The sequence below is a fragment of the Gambusia affinis genome, linkage group LG07 (assembly GCF_019740435.1).
Source record: "Gambusia affinis linkage group LG07, SWU_Gaff_1.0, whole genome shotgun sequence".
Taxonomy (NCBI): Eukaryota; Metazoa; Chordata; class Actinopteri; order Cyprinodontiformes; family Poeciliidae; genus Gambusia; species Gambusia affinis.
The window spans coordinates 13,235,968-13,259,648 of record NC_057874.1 but is presented as its reverse complement, the minus strand read 5'-3'; the positions used below and the strand labels follow the sequence as shown (position 1 = coordinate 13,259,648).

The 23,681-nt window shown below is 37.0% G+C and overlaps 1 protein-coding gene across 26 annotated transcripts; it reads left to right on the top strand.

Moving 5' to 3' along the window:
• Positions 1–356: 356 nt before the first annotated feature.
• Positions 357–23,092, top strand: znf740a (zinc finger protein 740a). Of its 26 annotated transcripts, none has more exons than XM_044123284.1 (21): positions 357–670; positions 2,805–2,967; positions 3,196–3,378; positions 3,767–3,913; positions 4,998–5,118; positions 5,362–5,445; positions 7,560–7,643; positions 9,063–9,146; positions 9,536–9,619; positions 11,029–11,112; positions 11,446–11,529; positions 12,113–12,196; positions 13,598–13,681; positions 14,055–14,138; positions 14,677–14,760; positions 15,170–15,253; positions 17,527–17,610; positions 18,054–18,137; positions 18,872–18,955; positions 19,357–19,475; positions 20,214–23,092. In XM_044123284.1, exons 2-21 carry the CDS (start codon positions 2,923–2,925, stop codon positions 20,385–20,387), a joined length of 1,965 nt encoding a protein of 654 aa, XP_043979219.1. In that variant the 5' UTR covers positions 357–670; positions 2,805–2,922; the 3' UTR covers positions 20,388–23,092. The 26 variants fall into 26 exon arrangements, with proteins under 26 accessions (XP_043979219.1, XP_043979231.1, XP_043979230.1 ...); XM_044123285.1 differs by lacking the exon at positions 357–670 and adding an exon at positions 691–975; XM_044123296.1 differs by lacking the exon at positions 5,362–5,445.
• The last annotated feature ends 589 nt before the right edge of the window (positions 23,093–23,681 follow it).

The window sequence follows — 23,681 nt, the reverse complement described above, 5'->3', positions numbered from 1 at the left end:
AGGCTGTTGTGGAGGTGTAGCCAACAGTTCTTCGACACATTATTAAAGCCCTGTTCATTAAGTGAATTATTTACTACAAAGATGCCTGGCATTGGTAGGAAGAATTTAGATCGTTTTTCATGGATGCAACCAACAAATTAGTTTTTCTAACTCCTAAATGTGGCGCAATTTAAAGAAAAATAAATATAAGTCCAATGATATAATAAGTAATTGATCACTAATCTTGCTATCTCTGCTCAGACTTATATATGTAGATGACTCAATCCAAAAGGGAAAAGGGCAGCATAAAAACTACTGTAATTCCCTAGTGTTTGTACACACGTCCCTGTTCTCTGTCATTTTAAGAACTCACTCCCTTTTTTTCCTTCTGCGCCTCTTCAGACGTGGTCTGAATCTACAGTGAGCTGAGAGAGAGGCCCAAACAACATTTATCAACCTTAGCGCGGTGGTGGGCGTCTCCAGATCAGGAATAATAATGGACTAACAGTCTTCTCTGCTGTTTCAGTTTGATCACCACTCTGGCTTCTCGGGGAGCTGGAAGAAGATGAGCCCTTTCTCTTCGGCTGAGGAGGGTTTGCTGCTGTTGCTGTGTGGGGGAGTGGGCTACATCCTGTGGCGTTTCCTGTGTTTGTAAACTAGACGGTGCAGAAAACGTCGGCGAGCAAAGCTGGTACGTAGAAAAATTGTATTGTTTTCAGTGTTCATGTAATGTTAATTTTGCATTTGGATGTCTGTGTGCTCATTTTGTAAACGTACAGTCGAAGAAGGGAGTAAACATTATGCATTGTTACAGCGTCAGTGTTAGCCAGTGCTGGGATGCTAACAAATGTTAGCTTAATGATCGGGAGGGGGAGGCACTCGTAACGACGGCCATCACGAATGTCTTTATAGCCCAGACTCGTCTGGAACCAGTTGAGCTTGTGTTTTTTTTTAGTAATCTAACTGGGAAAAACATGAAGCGATTCATCTTGTGAGGTATATACTCTGGCGAAACCGCTGTATCAATTCGAAGTAAACGTTTTCTCATGATTTGTTCCGAGTTTTAGTCTGTAGCGGTAGTGGGCGAGGGCGCCACCGAGCAGTTAGCTGCTGTTAGCTAGCCAGCAGCTAAACTAACGCAGGGTTCAGAGGCAGGACGAAGGCCACTACTGCATGTGCTGAAAATGCACGTTTAGTATAAATCAGGCTTTAGTTGGATTAATTTTCTGTCTTTTAACTAACCAAACGGCAATAAACATTTGTAAATTATGTACTTTTTTTCTTGACTTATTAAATTAGCATTAGATATAGCGGTCCGTTAGTTGTCTGGCTATACTAACGTTAGCTCACGTTAGTGAACTGAAACGCTTTGAAGCTTTTAAGATGAAAAACATAAGTTAGTCCCATCACCAATCTAATATATATGAAAAACTAAAGTCCTCGTGATGTTTCTGTTTAAAATCGAATATATTGATAGCATTATATTTGTTAAAGGGGGGGTTTAATCATGCTTTTGTCTGCTTTTTTTTTTCTCAAAAAGCACAATCCTAAATGTAGTTACATTCAATAATCGCAAATAAATAATTTACTCGAACTGTATTAAACTAGCTTTTTAATGAGGAAAATATTGTAGTTTCTACACAGTAGAACAGCCAATAACACATTTTAAAAGCATAAATGTCATTCTATTTGTGTTAAATATCAAACCCAAAGTGTATATTAATATACTTTGCTAAAATAAATTATTTCACACAAGTGAGCTTTCAGAGGAGTTTAAGATAAAACCTAGACTGACTTATTGACTGTGCAAATTAAGACCTTACATCAATTTAAAGGCTGAAATTCTGGGGTAATTAATGCCCTTAAATTACCTTAAAAACCACAGAAAAACTACTCAGATCATTAAAAAATTACTTGCTTTAAATTTTTTTAATACATATTCAACAAAATCTTTAGCAAATGTTCATTGATAAATGATAAACATTGTAGGGCTTAATATTAGTATCAGATAACTTAGAGGAATACTTTTATTCACAGTTACTTTATTGTACGTATTCGACCTTAATGTAAAATATAGTAAGGTCCTGGTTTTACTGTTAAAAACCACATATAGCAATCTACTGTGTAACAAAACTAGTCAAATATATCAAGGGTTTATTTCAAAATAATTTCTATTGGAAGAGCAAGGATATGTATGTGAGTTAATTGTGTTTCAAAGGCAGACTTCTATGAATTATTTTGGATGTAAATACAAATCTGTAAACTGTTGAGACTCAAAATCAAATGAAGTAATCTTTGAGACATCCAAAAATCGCATTGCTTATTGTAGCATGTGGTAGTTTCATTAAATAATTAAATGATAGATATTTTAAAGGTTTAACTAACAAACTACTGGCCTGATTAAAAATCCTCTTATCTTTAAAACTTGATTTTTATCATTAGATTTTTTTTTTTCTTTTGATATTATTTTTGTCAATCATCACTGAATTATAGATTGTGTGTAATTATAGGTGGAGTTGTAATGTAGCACTTTTATTGGTTAAACCTATTAAAAAAACAAATAACTGATAAGAACTGATAGTGGTATACGTTTCTTCCCAATAGGATAAGTCTAACTCTCACGTATTAGGCCAGATTGAATTCACTTTTAGCTACAGTGAGTCCTGTTGTTGTTAAAAATGTGTTCATTACCTGGAATCATTTGTGCAACAAAAAAATCATCTGTTTACATGAACTTGCTTTGTATTATGTGTCCGTAAAGGCAGCCAATGAAGCAGTTGTAACTGTATGTCTGTCTGTTTCGTCCACATCCTCCTCTTCCTCAGTTTTAGTACTAGATGAGTGAGGTGGGTGTGGCTTCCCACCAGCCCGACCATCCTGACTGACGGATCTCTGGATGACCTTGTCCCCACCCCTGTCCCTGCGCTCACATATACCTCAGCAATGTCACATCTGCCCAGCAGCTCAGTCCGCGACCATATGAAATGGGTTTGTTTTGACAACACCAAAGTGGTTACAAATGATTTTATTTGCAGTCTTGTGTCACTCAGGATGTTGTCGTTGATGAATAGCTTGGCGGATGCCGCTACTGTCTTAGCTGTAGTTCATTTTAAATTGCAGCTCATTTTGTATGACTTGATACAGCTTGTAAAATGTTGTGCCTTGTTTTCTTTTCTTTCTTTTTTTTTGCCCCCCCCACACCCCCCATTTATGCAGGCGGGGCTGCTTGGCTGCGAAGCTGTCCTGTCCAGCATGGCCCTGATGCAGGCCAGTACAATGGCTGCTCCTCCTAAAAAAATGATGGCTCCGCTCGGCCACGCACCTCCTCAGAGAGACGGACCCGACCGTGCTCCCCAGAGCCACATGATCCTCCCTTCTGGAATGAGCTGTCCACCCCTGGTTAGGACTCACATGGAAAATATGGGGGGGGGGGGGTTAACTGCTAGGCTTTCACAGTGTGAAGATTGCAAACCTTTTGCTTTTATACAATTTTTGTATGCAATTATTCTTGGATAAACCAGTTTTGTTACTTTTGTTGCATAATTTAGATTTGTCATACACAAAATCATATTAAAGAATGGTATGAATTATTAGAGAGGTTATAAAACGGGTCTATATGACCATTGCAGTTTATTTCTGACGGTAGCTGTTACTGAAAATGCTGTATAATAGAGAGTAAAAGGTCGCTGCTATAGCTTGGTTTTTGGCCATGATCAGAACCTCTGTTTACAGCGCTAAGAGACCTTTGGGGAAAATGGGAAATAATTAACTTTCTCTTGCTCCGTAGCTTATCAGGAAGGAAGGTGAATTCCAAGCTCCCCGCTTGCTGGATGAGAAGGACATGAGGACCAACGAAGACATGCAGCAGAAAAAAAAGAACAGGAAATCAGTGACGCCCTGTAAAGTGAGAGAACAAGAAGGAAGGGGAGGGAAGGTCAGTAGCCTGGATTGTTGAAATTGTTGGGAAAATTCTTGTATTCTTATTTCATGAATGTGCACTCGGCGCCCCGTGTGTGTGCACGTACCGCGTTCAGCATTTGACTTCGCTGATGTGTGGCTGCCTTGGATTATCCAAGGGTGCACATTTTTGTTTGTGTGGGGGTGGGGGAGGAGCACAGGAAAGATGTGGAGGGGGTGGCTGGAGGTTCTCTGGAGAGGAAGGGGGGGAGGGGAGTGAAGTGGAGCACAATGACTGCAGTTGTGAGCATAACAGGGGGAGCAGTAACAGGAGGGCATTAAGGCCATCTGACACGACTGGGAGATTTTCTCATTTAAAATTGACAATGTGCTTTGAGAAAAAAAGCTAAATTTGACCGTTTCTGCAGTAATTGTAGTGTTTGTGTGGAATAAACAATTTAACATGAGTTTTGATTGTAACAGTCACATTGAATAAAGGGGCGCCTGATGTTCAGTTCACAAAGGAAAACTGATGTAAAGTTTCATTACACGCAGTAATAAAGCATTTAATTTAGCTAATTTTGATGAGGACTTGCAGCTAATGAAAACCCAACTTTACACACAATCAGAATATTTCACGAGACTTGGAAAGTTTTTTTTTTTTTTTTTTTTTTACTGACATGTTAGCAGTATATAGTCAGGGAAAGCCTGATTGCATGACGGGTATCCAGCAGACACTGACTTACCGTCAGCTGGAAGGGTAAGCAACTAAAGCTCATTCCTAAAGAAGCTGGATTTTATGGGTGTTATGTGAAACTGTTAATGAAAAGTTGAGTGGAAGGAGAACATGTCCTGATCCAGGACACTGACTACAGGCGATGGATTTTTTTATTTTGCGTCTGAACCAAACATTAGAAGTGTTCCACATTTAATTTTGAAATTAAGGCCAAAAAACCCCAGGAGAAGTTCATTCCTGAAACAAATAAACATCTCCACGATACTCTTATTTCATTCAACTGCACCTATCTGTTTGCATTAAAGTTTACTACATATTGAATATTTGTGTTACACTCTTCTTAAGCCTGTATTTAAAATGTTCTTCTTATCTGCTTATTTCATAGGGCGCAGGTGGAGATGAGAATGGTCCGGCCTCCAAAGTGCAGAAAAATTTTATTTGTGATCATTGTTACGGAGCATTTAGAAGTGGATATCACCTAAAGAGACATATCCTCATTCATACAGGTATGGTAGCCGCTTGTAGTAGCTCGACTTCTCTTTGAAGCCAGAACAGCTTTTAGTGACTGAATATTTAAATCAAATGTTGAAAGAGGCCTTAAACGTTTAAGTTGGACTGAGTTTAGAAGTGTGCAGCAGTTGTGAGCCTTTCCAGTGGCCTACTTAAAGCCTTGTTTGGTAATAGTTTTGCCTCACAGCTAACTGGTATCTGTGGGGGACTTGAACTAAAACTGGTGCTCTTCGGTTTAGGGGAGAAGCCGTATGCTTGTGCCGTTTGTGACATGAGGTTTATTCAGCGTTACCACCTGGAGAGACACAGCCTCATTCACACGGGTATGCGTCCTTCAGCCGTGCCCATTTTTACATAAATCTTGACTACGCATGTAGTCTTTCACATAAATCAAGGGACAGATGCTGACGATTCATTTTTGTCTGTGGACAGTAGTTTCCAACAAAGCCAGCCCTGAAATCTCTTTATTCCAAATTATAACATGGAGTCTGTTTATTTGGCCCCACAATCAGAAAACAAAAGAATAGAAGCCATTGTGGTCCTGTAGTCCAGAGTCCATTATTAAAAACTCTTTATGTGAATTTCTTTGCTTTTAATAGTTTTGACTTTGTGTATTAAATTATAGAAATGTGAAACTTGACAGAAGTTTTTGATCATTTTAGCAGTTATTTAAGGATTGGTGAACATTTTTTTTTTTGTTTTTTTTTTTGAAGAGTAGATGAAGGTCTGGTGTAAGCAGAAGCTAATTTCAGCTTCCCACTTTATATTGATACTTGTTAGCCATTTTAAATTGTCTTAAAATACAAACATTGCAGATTTGTATGTGTGTGTATATATATGTATATATATAAAGAAATATTTAAATTTAGAACTTAAACTTGGCAGTTTCTACTTGGTCCAAAGTCATCTGATATCAGGCTTAGATAGTATTAGACTGTCATGGGCTGATAACTTCAGTGAGATTACCACTATTTTATCGTGTCATGGTATTTACACATACATTTTTGACTAAATTGTCTTGCATTATATTGTTGCTTTTTAAAAAAAACAAAAAAGTAATTGTTTGTCCCAGAGATGGCTAATATGGACAAAAGACATTATCATGTTTCTTTGTGGGATTAATTGCGAATGGGATTAAAAATTACAATAAAAAGGGTCAAAAGTTTAATCTTTTTGGCATGTATATTATAAAAAAGGCTACTGCATCCTAAAAGTTACATTCAGCTGTGCTGCTAAACAGTGAAATAATTGTTTGAAGTCATATTTTGAAACACAGGATTTATTGACGACCTCATGGAACAATGGAAACATAGTTTTTAAACCTGTAAAAACGGCAATCATACTGCCAGTTTTTGAGGATTGTTCATCTTTACCACATGATTACTAATCCCTTTAACGATGATCCCTTTTCTTTCACAAAATAATAATGAATTATGCAATATTTTTCAATCCCTAATTCCTACAAAAGCCAAAAAAACCTATATTATTGCAGTTGTAATAATTTTTTCTGAACAGTTTTTCATGGGGGTTTGCGACCATAATCACTGCCATATGATCCTATGTTACATGCGGTTGGATCTGTAAGTCTACAACTGCTGATAGTTGAGAATCCTTTTAGAAAATCACACTAATAGGTTAGAAGTACCTTGACTTCATTTTTACAATTTTGTTCACAAAGTGTTTTGATGTTGAATCCCAGCATAGGATGTTAAATTGTTGGTGAGCTGACTCTGCATATCTGCCGTCTTTAAATATATAAGCAGGTCAGTTCAAAAATAATTTGAATTTCTGTTCATATGTAGAGGTTCAATCACTAACATGTTATAAATTTTACCATATTTACTCTTTAGTATGTTGTTGTTCTGGCTGCAGTACCAGAATATTCACCCCTCTGTGCTTTAACAGGTGAATTAGATTTGTAGTGAAGACTTTTTAATAGTGGACTTTATGATGGACTCTTCCTTGTGGACCCCGGTGTGCAGATTTGAAGCTGTTAAAGCACAGGCAACACAAATCATGCAATACATAGCCCCTTTTTACTATGTATGTTCTTCGGTTTGTGTTGACAGCATCTGCATGGTGACCAAATACTGAATCCTTAATGTTTTATTGTGTACAATTAAAAATTGCGGACATCAATTGGGGAGATGTTTACATGATAGCTATAAAACAGACTGGGTAAGTCAACCTTCTAAATAATTGTTTTAAGTAAATTATTGCTGCTAAGTTATTCACTATAAGAAATTAAAGCTAACTAACTTTTGGCTAATCTACCAATCCACGTTGATGTAGTTGACATTTACAGTTTTTTTTCTTTTTGCCAATACTTCATCTGTCTTTTCCCATACACACTTTACACATTTCTTACTTTTTCTTCCTGAGTTATTCCCTATTTACCAGACTGACTAGCTAATACTTGTATGCTCTGTGTGTATAGGGGTGAAGCCGTTTGCTTGTTCCATGTGTGACATGAGGTTTTTCCAGCGTTACCACCTGGAGAGACACAGACTCACTCATACGGGTATGCGTTCTTTTACCGTACCCAGTTTTTGTTTAGCGTGATTGGGTGGACTCTAAAGTCAGTGGATTGATTCCTAAGCAGGGAAAGGGAAGGTTGACTTCGATCGAAGAAAAAAAACCACACGGGGTGAAAGAGAAACGCAGGCTGTAGGATTTGATTTTGTGGAACAAACTGACAAAACCCATTTCAGGTTAGCTCAGGCCCTTTTTAGTAAGTGTTAGGAATATCTGCTTGTAAAGTAAGAAAATGCTCATCATAAAATTACTTTGATATCCTGTGTAATAGTTATCCTAACTGTATAAATACTGACAAGCGCTTAAAGGGTTTCTGGAAATATATGACATTTTTTTCCCCTCATTTTTTACTTTTGTTGTTTTGGATGGACTTTCTTCCACACTGAGAATTTGTAAAAGTACACAAATACAAACAATAGTTTGAACTGTCAGACAGCATAACAGGCATAAATAGATGTTAATGGCTGCATCAAAAACAATTCAGATACAAATACAATTATCCATATTTACTTCTAAAATTACATAAACTCACTTTTACTGTTGCTCACATTTTTCAAATAATTTTTTGACCTTCTTGAATGTTTTTTGTTGGTCGTATAAAAGTAAATGTACTGTACTTTAGATATGTCCATTGTTGTCTACAGTGTGAAAGCACAAGGCACTGATGAGCTGATCACAGGTGGACTTGGTGTAAAATGAAACCTAAAACCCATTAAACAGGAAATGTATTTTTTCTAAATCCCTTCCTTTAGATTTTGAGAATTTCCACTATGAACAACCCACCATTGTACGTAAAATAACAATTTCCTAACTTAACTGGTTTCCAATTGTTTTTTTTTTTTTTGTTTTTTTTTATGAAACATGTAGCCATATCAATGAACAAAAGACATAATTACTTATTAGACCTTAAGACTTTGGGTGACATTTACATTTACCTGGCTGAGAAGTTTGTTCTGACTAGGTCTAAGGTCCAGTGTTGCAAATTTAGAGAGGCTTGGGGAAGGGCGCTCTTTCTCCAGGACAGTTCAAATCTGAGGAAGACCAGCCTCACGACAACATAATTGGGGAAACTCACTGTAATATTTCTGCAGTTTAAATTTTGATTAACTTCAAATCCATTTTTTTTCCCTTCTATCCCATAGCAATGTAGCTTTTACCATCTCAGAGCCTCTATGCATTGTTAAAACATCCCTAAATATAGTTTTTTTTTTTTTTTTTGTGACGTACTTCATTTCATTTGAAAGTTGATAATCTCAATACCTGCTAATAATTTTACCAAACTTCTTTTAAACTAACATAAAAAGTGAGTGAAGGAATATCGGATCCTGATTAAACTGGTTGTAATGAATTCCCCGTAATCCCAAAGTAACTGCGTAGCTAATTTGTTCATAATCTGTGTATGTAGGGGTGAAGCCGTACGCTTGCTCCATGTGCGACATGAGGTTCTTCCAACGTTACCATCTGGCAAGACACACCCTCACACACACTGGTATGCGTCTGCTCACTCTAGAAGTTTCCACCAAAAGCAAAGATTTAGCAGGTTTTAAATGGCAAGAAAGACTAGTGTTCAGACGCTTGTGGATGTATCCAGACATGTAACAGATAAGTTGAAGTTTAGCATTTTTCCATTAACGATATGAATACTTTATGAAACAACTGTGTGTGTGTGTGAACACTGCCTATATTCTGTTCAATTGTTGGATCAGCCCTGCCATTCTTTTTGTTGTTCAAGTGAAATAACCTTCAATACACACATTAAAAAATGACACATGGTATAAATGTATAACTGGGAAAAAAAAAAAAAACTCACTTAGGAAATAGTTGATGGTCAAATGTTCAAGGTTTCTTTTGAATATTTACATACTTTTGTATGTGTAGGGGTGAAGCCATACGCTTGCTCTGTGTGTGATATGAGATTTTTCCAACGCCACCACTTGGCACGACACAGCCTCACTCACACGGGTATGGTTTCACCCTTTTTCCTTCATCAGTGCCCAAATACCCAAATTTCTTAGTCGTTTGTAACCTGAAATATTTATTAGCATTAAAGCATCTTAGCTGTTAACATGTGTATGAAGTGTTTAGCAGCTAAATCCTGCAGATAATACTTGAAAATATTCCTGACTGGATTGCAAATAGCCCTTTTATTGTAAGCATCTCAGGTTATAGAATACGGTTTTAATCAAAGTCCCCGGTTCATGAATGTGGACAGACTAGAAAATGTTAGCTGAATGTGTATTTTGTTTCAGTTCTGGTCCTCCTTGGCATGTCTGGATACATAAAATACAGATGCACCTCAGTAAATTGTAATACAATTGAAAAGATAATTTTATTTGAGTAAATTTAACCCACAAATATTGATTCAGTCACACACAGAATATTTAACAAGTCTTTTATTTTCATTTGGATAATTATGGTTTTTAGCTAATGGAAAACCTACAAAAAAAATGTAGCTAATTTTTTGTTTCTCAGAAAATTAAAATTATTTATAAAACCAAGTCAAAAAATGGCTTTTGTTACAGAAACTTTAACTTGATCTGAAATAGGGATGCACTGACTATTAGGCAGATATCTGATAGTAATATTGTTGCTATTGGCCAATAACTGATATTTACAGATATAGACTGTGTTCTATACATTTCTCTAAGCTTTTGACCCCTAAAGAAACAATCACACTGACGTACATAGCTACTTTAGTTAAACCACTCACAATCCTGCACTGCGTCACTATTACTGCCACATTCCCAAGCAAACACCACATGGTCATCCCAATTCCAAAACGCAAACAAGATGGAAATAAATATTTGTTGTAAAACTTATTGACTATTGTCAATAATCTTTACTCATTAACTCGATATTTAGATGTTAAAAAATGACAAAAATTTGCTGATACTGATGTTGATGCAGATATATCGAGCAGCAGTCCAGTCCAGAAACTCCTGGATGGGTTCTGCTTCCCAATCCTTACAAGGTTGCAGTTATTTATTTATTTTTTCTATCACCATGCTTGAATACGGTTTCTAAACAGCCACCATCTTTCGCAGTGACATGGTGTGGTTTGACCTTTCTGTGGACAGACGTCAACTCAACAGTCCCATGCGTATGGAGGCCGTAAAATGGAAAAAATATAACATTTCTATAATAGCTTGATTCACTTAGAAAGTGAATTTTTGGTTTTTAGTAGCTATAAACCATAATTACACTTGTGTAATGTGTGTGTGTGTCAGTTTCAATATTTGAATCAAATTATCGACGGAAATCAACTTTTTTCCAATGATATTCAAATTTATTGAGGAGCAGCTATAAGTAAGTGTGTCCTGTTGAGTTCATTTTGTCGTTTTTACAAGAAAAACTTTGCTTTGTGTGTGCAGGGGTGAAGCCATATGCTTGCTCCATGTGTGACATGAGATTTTTCCAGAGATACCACCTGGCAAGACACACTCTCACTCACACGGGTAGAAGTTTTACTTTATCCCTCTTTCTTGACAGTGCTAGGGTTCCTAGACATTTTGTTAATGGTATGGGTCATTTTTATCAGCACTAAAAATTATAAACTTTTTTTTTTTTTTTTGTCTATCTGAATCATTAAACCTAATTTGCAAACACAGTTTGTCCTGTATTGTTTATATTTGATGTTACATCTTTATGTCTGCATAGAAATAGCTGGCTATAAAGGTTAATGAGCATTTGTAACGAAATTTAGACATAAGTATATGTAAAATCATACAGCTGTGCCCTCATTTGACTAGATTTTCTTGTCTCTGAAATCTGGTACTGTATACATTTAGGGGTGAAGCCATACGCTTGCTCCATGTGTGACATGAGGTTCTTCCAGCGTTACCATTTGGCAAGACACACCCTCACTCATACCGGTATGATTAATTAATTTTCACTGTGAAAGTTTTCCCATTTAAATGAGAAAAAAAACCAACAACTTTTAAAATAAAATTCATAATCCCTTCTCCATACTTTAATTATACGACTGTCGATAAATCTTTAGGCTTTGTTGGAAAACTGTCCACTGAAGAAGTGATTCTGTCAATTACCTTGACTTTTACTACTGTAATGGTACTTTTGCATGCAGATTGCTGATTATTGCTTGTTTTCAATGAGAGAAACATTACACTACAAGGTGCATCGAGTGCAGTTATGAAGCTGATCAATTGCTTGATTAAAAAGTTGACGAATAACAAATCTGAGGATTTGTTGAAATTATTATAAAGGTTTGGATCCGTTTGTGGGAAAAGCTTCAGCCTGAAATTAAGTCAAACTGCTAAAAGCTATAAGCAGCTTTATAAACATGTGTTAAGCTAAACTGCACCGTTCTTTTCACCTGTATTAGTGTAATGTCTCTAACTTCACATTATTAAAGCATGGTAGAAGAAAAACAATAAATTCATGTAAATAGTTTTTCGTGTCTTGATGTTGAATACCTCTAATTTTATTGTGTTTTAGGGGTGAAGCCATATGCTTGTACCATGTGTGACATGAGATTTATTCAACGTTACCAGCTGGAGAGACACAGCCTCACTCATACAGGTATGTGCTCATTTATTTATATTTGCCTCCATCCAATCGCTTCCTGGCTTTGGTCGTGCATGCAGTACGCATTAACGGTTGAATGGCTGCTTCAAACTCGAGTTTGTAATGCTTGCTATAACTATCCTGGCAGTTGCTAATTTAGTCCTGGAGGATTTTTACAAATCGTCAGTGTATTAGAACATTTTCCCTGTTCTTTGTTTATGAAATGACATGACAACCAGGAAGTATGTGAAAATCAGGCTTTTTTTTGTTGTTTTTTTTTTTAAGCCATCATTACATTACCACAGCCTGGAATATCTCGGTGCATGCTTCCTGACTGATGTTTTTTAATGCAATTTTATTACAACTCAAAGATGTTTGCCAAACATCTTCAGAGAGTAAACTGGATTTTGAAAAAAAATATTTAATCAATGTTTTAAAAGTAAAGATCAAATTTGCCTTAAATTGTGGTGCAATAGAAGCTAAATTGCTGCCTGCAAATCAAAGATACATGCAGATAACTTTACTCTGATTGGGAGATGTAGATTTAGCATGTCTTGCAGTCGCACACACAAAGGAAGCACTTTGTGAGGCCAAATCGAACTGGAACTGTGCTCAGAACGGGCACTAATTTTTGGTTAACGCTTTGGTTTCCTTGGCAAAGAAAAAACCCCAGCAAAACTAGCTGAGTACCAGCACATTTTGTCATTGTCATTTCACATTCAAAGTTATGGTCAGGAAACAAACATCTACTTTCATGCATACATAACCATGTTTGTAAATATGTCTCGCATTTATATTGTTTTGTAAGTTGGATTTTAAATGATGGAATGAAGTCGACTTTCAGAAGTTACTTTTTACTTTCTAATTTTTCTGAAAGCACAATAGATGCTCTAATGTTGAAAACAGTTGTTTGCCAACTGCCTAAAATTGTCTCCTGCTATCAGCGTGATTTAGTTTGACAAATCTAATCAGGAAATCCTTTTTGGGTTTGTTGGAAACATGATCACAATTAGGATTCATTTGGCATTTCATGAGTTGGACTGATCCCCTCTGGAGAGTCAGGCCCCAGTTGCTTGTCTGGTCACTTATAAGCACCTCCCGAAAACCCCAAACTTTTTTGGTTTGAAACAAGTTGATTTGGCCATCTGAACAGAAGATCTTCCTTATTCTATGGCAGCTCAATTAACATAATAGCCAAAGATTAGTGGCAGTTAAAGAGATGTGGAAACGTTTTCTTTTTCTATCGATTTGGATAGCAGGTTTGTGAAGCAAGCTGGGATTTTCCAGTTCAAACCGAGCGCTGAAAAGTGCAGCCAAACTTTACTAAAGCAATTAGTAAAGTTTATCATTGATCATTTTTGGCAGTTGAGGTTTTTTGTTTTTTTTTATGCTAAAGCTCATACTTTGTGTGTATAGGGGTGAAGCCGTACGCTTGCACCATGTGTGACAAGAGGTTTTTTCAGCGCTACCACCTGGCGAGACACAGCCTCACTCATATGGGTATGCCTCTGCCAATCCTAAACCTGTCACAAGATTAGGATGCTGTAGTATGCCTGATCTAGACTCTTATGTTACTGTAGCTGCATTCATTCACAGAATCAGATAGTTTGATTTCCACTAGGTTGTACACACGGGTCTTGTGTTGGAGTGGATTTAGGACAACCCATTTTGTAATTTACAACAACCATATTGTACACTTGTAAGTTACATTAGGATTATGACATTGGTTATTAACCACAGTTAACAATTAAACCACATTGGCTCGTTTTTTTTTTTTTACCAAACAGAATTTTAGACTCATATATATATATTTTTTGTTGTTGTTGTTGTAGAGACATAAAAATTTTTTTTTTTCTTGATGCTCTGGGTTTAGGTGTGAAACCTTTTGCTTGCACCATGTGTGATATGAAGTTTTTTCAACGTTACCACCTGGCGAGACACAGCCTCACTCATACGGGTATGGGCCTGTCCACCGTCAGTCAGACTTTAGGGTGCACATTTTATGCTAATTCACTTCACGTTTCTGCATATTCACGTCTCAGGATTAATTACAGGGTTCCTACAAAGTCTGGAATTCAGGTTCTGTATTTTCCAGGTTTGTCTATGTATGAGAAAATAAAATAAGAATATGGAAAATTTCTATCTCAATTTCTCTAGATCTCTATGGTTCCGTCTCCATCTTTCGCTCATATTTCGAAATGAACAGAAAGGGCTGAACTCTAAAGTTTGTTCTGAATTGTTTCTTCACATGGAAATTGTCCTGGAACCCTGTAATTATAAAGTTAACAAAGACCTGTTGATATTGGTCAGTATTGTTAAGGATAAACAGGATAATTCATAAATCAGCATTTTAGTCTTTTTATTGTTAATTTTTAACAATGTGAAATCGATTAGGCATTTTGTGTGGTTAATAACCAATAACGTTAAACTTTTATTATACATTTAAACAAGTGAAAAGGAGGCAAAGTGATATAATACTGCTACTTTGCATTTAGGTGTGAAACCTTATGCTTGCACCATGTGTGACAAGAGGTTTTTTCAACGCTACCACCTGGCGAGACACAGCCTCACTCATATGGGTATGCGTCCGCCCACCTTACCCATGTCACTGAGATCAAACTGTGTTTATGTTTCATCAGATGTTCACCCAGCCAGCTTACATAGTAATCTTTATTCTCTCAAGCTGAATATTAAAGCATACCTTTATAGATGACAGGATACAGGACTGCAACATCATCAGCTCATGTGATGTGTTAAATTGTGGATTTGAATTGGTTCATATAGTTTGATGTGTTGTTTAATAAAATCGGGTACCATTTTCTTGGAAAAAACTTAAAAAAAACAAAAACAAAACAACAATCCCCTGCAATTATTGTGGTTAACAACCCATCAATTTTGTCTTTATGTTAAAAGTGTCATGATTATTGATGGATTGTGAACACAAGCCCGGACAGTTTTGTATATAATACTTTAATGCTCTGCGTTTAGGTGTGAAACCTTTTGCTTGTACCATGTGTGACATGAGGTTTGTCCAGCGTTACCACCTGGCAAGACACAGCCTCACTCATACTGGTACGCCTCAGTGCACTCGCCCTCTCACAATATACAGGACACCGTTACTTTAAATCAGCATCAAAAGTTTCCAGATTCCAGGGATGGGTGATATGGACATTTTCACTATATCTTACGGTATTTATTGCAATGAAGATGGAAGGGATGAGAAGTCTCAAAGATTTCATTGGAATTGTTTTTTTTTTTTTATATATAAATATGTGACTGTATATAGAAAGAGACCTACAGGCACAGATGGCTCTAAATATGTAATCAACCCATTGTCAATTAGACTATTTCACTACACTACAACATCAAGTACTGCAACGGAAATGCAGAAGAGTACACAATGCACCTTTAAACATTTGAGATGCACCATTTATTGATGGCCTTTGACACTCAGGGTGGCTGATTTGGTAATATCAGATCATATAATCTATTAGACACATTCTGTACACTGCTGTTCTATGCTCAGACTCTCAGGTTTTGCTTTATTAACCTACTTTTAAGCAGCAAGAGTGAGAACTATGAGTGGTAAAGTGGTGTTTTTACCTTTTTAATTTAATATAAAGTCATTAACTTTGGCTAAGTGATCTGTAGCGGAGTGTATTTCAATAATAAAGTACAATTGTACTGGGCATAAGTTAGCTAAATTTAACTTGGATGAAAATCCATCTAAAAATGTATTTGCCAAAAATGCTCTTGTCTTTCCTGTGAAAAAGTTTTTTGCACATTATGAATGTTACAGATTCACCAAGAAATTGTGATCAGACTTGAACAATTTCAACCATGATCTGCCCTGATCTACCAGTCATAAATTCTCTAAAGTCCAGTGAACGCACCACACCTAAACACAACCAACAACTCTCTGTGCAACTTGTTTCCGTGGGATGAAGACTAAACATTTGCTATTTTCATTACCAGTTGGCATTAAAAATGATATTGAATGAAACAGAGAAGTAAGATGGTGTTTAAATTGAAACATTTTTCATTATATGTTGATAAATGTCTGCAGTCCATTCAAGCTGTGGGAGAGTAAGACTTTTGGTAGATAACAGGAAGGCTGAAAAGTGAACTGCTGTTGGTTTATTTTGTCTTTTTGAGCGTCCAGCCTCTGTCTGTCATGAGACATATCCGATTTAAATATGATGAAATCAATTTTGAAATATCTGAGTTGAGGTGTTGCCTTGTAGTCATTTGCAGCTACTAATGCTAACCATACTAATGATATAAGATACTAAAGAGAAGAGTTCAATAGATCGACACTTTATAAATGTTTTAATTGGTCAAATCCTGCTCTGTCACACATTGATGTTGTCTCTGCTCCAAACATAAATGACTGCTCATTTAAGAAGTCCTTGAAGATGCTTCCTGTTATTAGAGAGAAATCAGAATAACCTGAAATCTGTGTCAGTTGGTGAAACGTTTACAAAAACCAGAGCTACACGATGCATCTTTCTAGATTTTGAAGTGTAAAATATAGATAAATGCCATATTGTCCATCCCTAAATGGATCCGCTAGTGGATAAAATAGTTTCCAACAACAGAAGCATCAATTTGAATTATTCTAATCAAAAACATAATTGGTTATATTGTTTTCTTAGGATAACTCATTCTTGTCACTATTATATGGTAAACAAACAACACCATGTTGTCATCCCTACTGGTATGCACACCTCTTGAAATCCATATGTAATTGGCAAAAACAACTTGGCTCTTGCGAAACATTTGGCGTGTTAAACTCGGTATCCATCAAATAGACAAACATCTCAACATCTGGTCTGTGCGTTTAAAACTCTTATTAGTTTGCTTTGTTTTTCTCTGATGGTAAGAAAAGTCTTGTTTTGTTTTTAGATGAATTTGACCATGTTCAATGACTTTAACGACATAGTAACAATTTGATGACCTTCACGTGAATTATTTAGAGGGAAAATATTCACTTCTGTTGAAACGTTTAAACTTCTCTTTTACTTGATGAGTTACTAACACAACACACACACACACACACACACAAATGATTCTGGTGCTTTCAAATTAGTAATTTGAACTCCTTGTGTCATAAAGAGCAAACTTTTATCAACTTGTAAAGTCAGTACAGTGGTCAGCTGTTTAGTTTTTTGCTGCTGACTAGTGTACCCGAAAGTTAACATGTGAAACGTTTATACTTACTTTTCTTTGTGTTGCATGACTTGGAAAATGTGTAGTTAAGTAATAATAATTTAGATATTTTTTTGTTGAAGAATGGAAATGAGAGCTGAAGTGATATAATAGTAATATTGCTACTTTGCATTTAGGTGTGAAACCTTATGCTTGCACCATGTGTGACAAGAGGTTTTTTCAACGCTACCACCTGGCGAGACACAGCCTCACTCATATGGGTATGCGTCCGCCCACCTTACCCATGTCACTGAGATCAGCTTGTTCATACATTATGAAGTTTCAATTATCTCAGACAATTGGTATTTCTGTGAAAGTAAGGGACACTTTTACTTGTTTTTTTTTTTTTTTTTTAATCTCTGGTGCACTGTGTGTTAAAGTAACATATAAGACCAGGACTAAATATATCATCAGCTCATGGGATGTGTTTAGAAGTGGATACATAATTTGACAAAAAAAAAACAAACAACTAAACTAAACAAAACACGATGTTAATCGCATTCAAACAAATTTAAGAGCATACATAACTGATCGTTTTAAGCAATTGAGAAGTGGTTAACAACCCATCAATTGTAAATACAAGTTTCAAGTACATTTCTGATTGATGGATTGTGAAACGTAAAGTAAAAGCCCTGAAATTAACGTGTTGATGCTCTGCGTTTAGGTGTGAAACCTTTTGCTTGCACCATTTGTGACATGAGGTTTGTTCAGCGTTACCACCTGGCGAGACACAGCCTCACTCATACTGGTACGCCTCAGTGCACCTGACCTCTTGCATCGTCCACAGTACTGTGCAAAGGTTTTCGGCTCAAGCCGTAGGGATTCTCCTCCCCTGCGTGTGGCGGCGTCATGGTGTTGGGTTAATATTTTTAAGCAGTAAGATGAAAGCTGGTAACTATTGATAGGAAGCCAAGTACAGGGAAGGAAGACAACCTGCTAGACGCTGCAGGTGGAGGCATACTCGTTTCTTCGAAGGGCCCAATCAAAGTCCAGACCTAAACCTCATTGAGAATCTGTGGCAAGACTTGAAAGCTTCTTTCCACATCCTGAAATTCTTAAGAGCAATGTTTTTTTTTTTTCCCTTTTACAATAGTGAGCATCTTTTAGTTGTTGTATTGCATAAATTCCAATCAAATAAAGTAAAAATGTCTGGTTCTAACTTGACAAAATGTTTAAAATTTGAAGAGCCGAGTTCCCTAATGTGTTGTGTGTATACGTTTTCTGTAATCTTTGGTTTGTATTTCCCATTTTTACCAGAATGTAAATGGAGGAATGGCCCAAGACTGTTGCACAGTACTGTAGCCTCATGTTAAAATATTAATCAGCCATTCTAGTTGCATGAATGCTTATATTAAAACGACAAAAATGCACATTACATTCCTGTGTAGGATGAATTCCCTTTTGCAGGGCTAGCTTGAGCTTAAACCCTGTCTGTCTTGCACTTGTGGGTGGTAGGGCTAATATATTGCTCTGTGTGTGTAGGGGTGAAGCCGTTTGCTTGTTCCATGTGTGACATGAGGTTTATTCAGCGTAACCACCTGGAGAGACACAGCCTCACTCATACGGGTATGCGTTCCTCTGCCGAGCCCCTGTTACCCAGAAAAGGCACCGGTGCATGAACAACAAACTCGAGTTTGGATTGTTAAGTCATTTGATGGGATGTTGAACCAGCCTAAAAGAAACTCGCCCCAGTTTTGTGGGGGCTCTTGTGTTGCTTAGATCTGGGCCATGAAATTGAGAAACTCCACTCTGATCTACACATAATGAGTTGATGACGAGGCCTTTTTAGAAAAGCAGCTCAAAGTACTCTGATTGTTTGACATTTAATAGAAGAGTTATTTCCCCCTGAACTGATATAAGTGTTGGACATTTATTCTCTTAAGACATCTAAATTAACACTCTTGCCATTTTGCTGACTCAAGACTCTAAGACTGATGCATTGACTGTGTATTTGTGTGCTCTTCCAGGAGAGAAGCCATTTGCATGTGACATGTGTGATATGAGGTTTATTCAGCGCTACCACCTTGAGAGACACAAGCGCGTTCACAGTGGGGAGAAGCCTTATCAGTGCGAAAGGTGCCAGCAGGTAGGTCTGACTGAACAGGAAGCAAAGCCTTTTCAAATCCGGTGATCTATGACTAATGATAATAATGCATCTTATCTATAGTTCCCTTTTTGACTTGCCATTTCCAATGGCTTAAAATGGGGAAAGCAGTTAGAGTGGAGAAAACAGAAGAGATGTAAACAAACATCTACGAAAGTGAACCAAAAGTTTCGCTAAAGAGAAACGTCACAAGACCTTTTTAACAGTCAGTTGAATGTATTTTATTAATTTTTATTACCAGAAAAAAAAAGAAAAGCAGAATCATTTAATATAACCAAAATGATCACCCCCTTTTTCTTTCTTTCCTTTTTTTTTATGAAAATGGAAAACATAACCAGGGAATTAGAGGAAACCAAATAAGAAGGGATAATTAAGTCTCAACAGTTAGTTATTTAAAAAATATGGCTTAATAAATCATAAGACTTAAGACTTCAGAGAAAAAAAAAACTAATGAAAAATTAAACTTGCACAACATATCCAGTCTTATGCATCAAAAACAAACGCATACAATTCTGCAACAGAGATTAAGGGACCAACAAGGGTTACAATTGGCCCCGATTGTTGATTTTCATAAAAACTGAATTTTCAGTAAGTCCACACTTTTGAAACTGGATAAATAAACACATTTTTTTAACTATAAATGATTTTTGATCAAGTTTTGTGCTGCGTGTCAGTGGAAGACAGATTTATCTAATATTTCCCTTTTTCTGTCTCTCGAAGAACTTTTCACGCACAGACCGTCTGCTGCGGCATCGGCGGTTGTGCCAGGGCCGCAGCGTAGCCAAAGTAGAGAACCAGCCATGCTGCGAACCACGCCCGTACCAGCAGGAGCCCCCGCCTGCGCCGCCAACCTGGAGCCCCCTGCACCCACCTCCGGGACGGCTGGCTGTCTGACATTACGCCTTCCCGGGATCCATAACTACAGCGGAGATGGGACAAGCCGCAGGGTTTCCTCCTCTCGCCTCTGTGCAGAGTGGCGCCACATTCTAGCGCAGACGCTCTCTCAGCTCCAGTCCTGGGATTATTAATGACAGTGGGGCAAATTATTATTTTTTTTTTTATTTACATTTCACTGTGTTCCCTTTTCTTCCCTGTTTTTTTTTTATTTTATTTTAAATGATACTTTTTTCTGTGATGAACAGTGGTCAATAGTCCTGTTTTGTACATTTTTGTTCCCAGGAAAAAAAAAAAGGTTTTTATTGTTCAAACAAACTGCATTTGGTGGTACTCCTCGGGAAAGGAACTGGATATTGTTTGTCCTAATGTTTTTGCAACAAAAAAAAGAAGAAAAAAAAAGGTGGAAAAATACTATCGGAGCAACTTGGTAATTTTTTTTTTTTTCCCTCTTAAATGGCCCATTTTGCCTCAAAAGAATTGTCACTCAAGTTTAATCGGTAAAACTGGGGTTTCCCTCCAGGTCGAGCGTGGAAGCCGCGCGTCACTGGGACCACAGTTTGCCTTTCGGTGCTGCTTATCAAGAAGTTTTTACTGGAAGCATCGACTGGCACCTTCAGTGTTTGGGTACACTAAATTCTGTTGACTCGATCAGCAGGGAAGGCCCAGTTTTGATCGGTGTAAATAATTGAAAATGTATATTAATCTAGGTTGGACTTGAGTGTCTTTTTATGCGTGAAATGGGCCACAGTAAGAGTAAAAATGGAGTTCAGATACAGTCTGACGGCGCCGCTGCAGTCGAGTCCTGAGGGAAGCAGTTTGTCTAAGATAATGTTTGTAAACCAGATCAATTTTTTTGTGTCGACTCGCGAGATTCAGAGGACAGCAGTGTAACAGTACTTCTTCCATAATTACTGTCCATTCACCTGTGTGTGTGTATATACTGAGATCTCCAGTGCTGTGTCAGAGAAATGTCTCCCAGAGTTTGGGTGGAAACCGGTGCAGGTCGGCCTCCTCGAGTCTCACTGTTTGTACAGCTCGTCACATTGTGAGATTAGCAGCAGTATACAGAATATTGTGGCCTTAGTATGTTTCTTTATTAATTTTGTTTGTTGCCTTTTATTTTTCTGCTGTGTTTTAGGCTGTGGCTCAGATACATTTACCAGCCTTTGGTTGTTGTTTTTTTTCCTTTTGTTTTAAAATGACTAAGCTCTCAGTTGAATGCCGAAAGCTTCAGAAAGCAGATCTTTCTGATGGAAAATTTTAGGTCATTATTCCTGCTAATTTTGTAACACGGCATACTGTCCTGAAGGTAGTGCTCGGCGGTTTTTAACAAATTGCTTTTTCTTTTTTCTTTTTTTTTCCAGATATGTGACCGGTGTGTAAATGTTTATCATGTCATTGGGTTTAGCCTTAAGTTTGAAATACAGGAGTTATTGTACTAAATGCCGCCGTAATAACTGGGTTTCTTCTGCGCATCATGAACTTTGGAGGGAATCTTTTCGAGCAGCCAATCAGCTGCTGGTCGTGTTTCTCAGCCCCGCTGTTACCGAGCAGCTTCTGGCCCTGAAACGTCAGTGCTGGACGGAGAAGTGCCGCGTCCAGGCAACCTGTTTAACCTGTATTGTACCGATCTGGACGACATGCTGTTGAAGCCATTAACCAAATGTGGAACCTTTCTGCGGCCTATGTATTTGCTTCAATGTGTCAGAATTGTAAGGAAATTGGGGTGTTTTTATTTTGTTTGTTTGTTTGTTTTTTATAAAGACAAAGTTGTGCAGCTGGTAAAGTGTGCACAGAGAAAAGGTTCAGTTTTAATTGAAATGATTTGGCTGAAATTATGACAGAGAAAAAGGGCCAAGTTTAAAGAAATACAGTAATTTGCTTTGGAAACACTATTCCCAGCCTGTGAAAGGACTCTCCTGGTGTGTGCACATATAAAAAAAAAAATGCAAAAGGGCAATACAGTATGTAGATGTTGCTTGTTAATATTTGTCATTTATTGTTTTTAGTATTATCTTTTCCATCATTAAATCGCAATAGAATCCTTCCGTTTCAGATCTCGTTATGAGATTTTGTTTTTCAAAGGAAGGGTTAGCGCATCATATTTTTATGATTGTTTTACTGACTTTTTTTTTATTATTATTCAGATGAAATTGTACACTGGAATGAAATGGAAAAAACATGGAAATTTGATTTCTTTTTTTTTTTATTATTCCTTTCAGTCTGTCTTAGATATTAGGCTTTGACAAGTTTGTTTTCTCTTTGACACAGAAGGCAAACAGAAAGATTTGGATCAGTACAGTTGGGAGCCCAGTATGTTCTGTAATTTTGACATTATATGATGTAGTATCACAGGAAAATGTTTTGCTTTTCTTATACAAAGTCCCTGGTATTTGTAGTAAATTATATTGATAATGGTATTAGATGAACAACAGCATAACAGTAGCTATCACAGATTAGTTGTTTTTCTTTATTAGTCTTGCATGCAGAGTTACGGTCCTCAGTTAAGATAGGATCTCTATTGATTATTTTGTGTAGGAAAAAGTGCATAAGAATAACTTCCTAAAAAAAAATTTTTACAATGAATTATTGTAAAAATGGGCTAACTAATATGTACCCTTGTGATCCAATTAGTTTCAGCTGTATGAAAATCAGAGGAGAGGCTTCTTACTATTATGCTAAAATAAAGAATTTGTAAAGGACTTGCTGTTTTTATTTTATTTTATTATTATTATTAATGAAACCGAGAGTCAAATGTGCCAAAGTAAATATGATCCCCATTTTGTCTTACACCGGTGTGAAGATGTAGAAGTCTAATCTTCACAGGGTTACTATGCAGTCTTGAATTCCTGGATAATTAAGGAGATGCATGGGAAATGGAAAATGCTGTATTTTCTTTGTCTGTTCTCGGGGTGATTCACTGTTGGTATGACATCGTAATGTTCACCTGGACCATCGGTGTCAAACTCCAGGCCTTGAGGGCAGGTGTCCTGTAGCTTTTAGATTGGTGGTTCCTGATCCAACACACCTCAATCAAGTGGCTGATAGCATGCAGCCAGGTTCTAATGACCTCATTATTTCATTTATATGCATTCAAGCAGAGATGTGCTCAAGTTAGAGAGTCTCTAATTGTTGGTGGGTTTTTCTGTGCTGAAATACTTTTACATGCTGTCATCCCAGGGCAACTTCTGCAAGTAGCAGCTCCACTCCTTAGTTGAATCCTCCGTGGGAGACTGTCCTTGCCTTTGCTGGACTTTCTTGGACACCCTATATGTTTCAAAAGACCCCTCT

Coding starts and splice junctions, on each gene's coding strand:
- znf740a (XM_044123284.1), top strand. CDS start 2,923: ATGTCACATCTGCCCAGCAGCTCAGTCCGCGACCATATGAAATGG. Junction 9,147..9,535: donor ACACACCCTCACACACACTG/GTATGCGTCTGC, acceptor TTGTATGTGTAG/GGGTGAAGCCATACGCTTGC. Junction 13,682..14,054: donor ACACAGCCTCACTCATATGG/GTATGCCTCTGC, acceptor CTCTGGGTTTAG/GTGTGAAACCTTTTGCTTGC.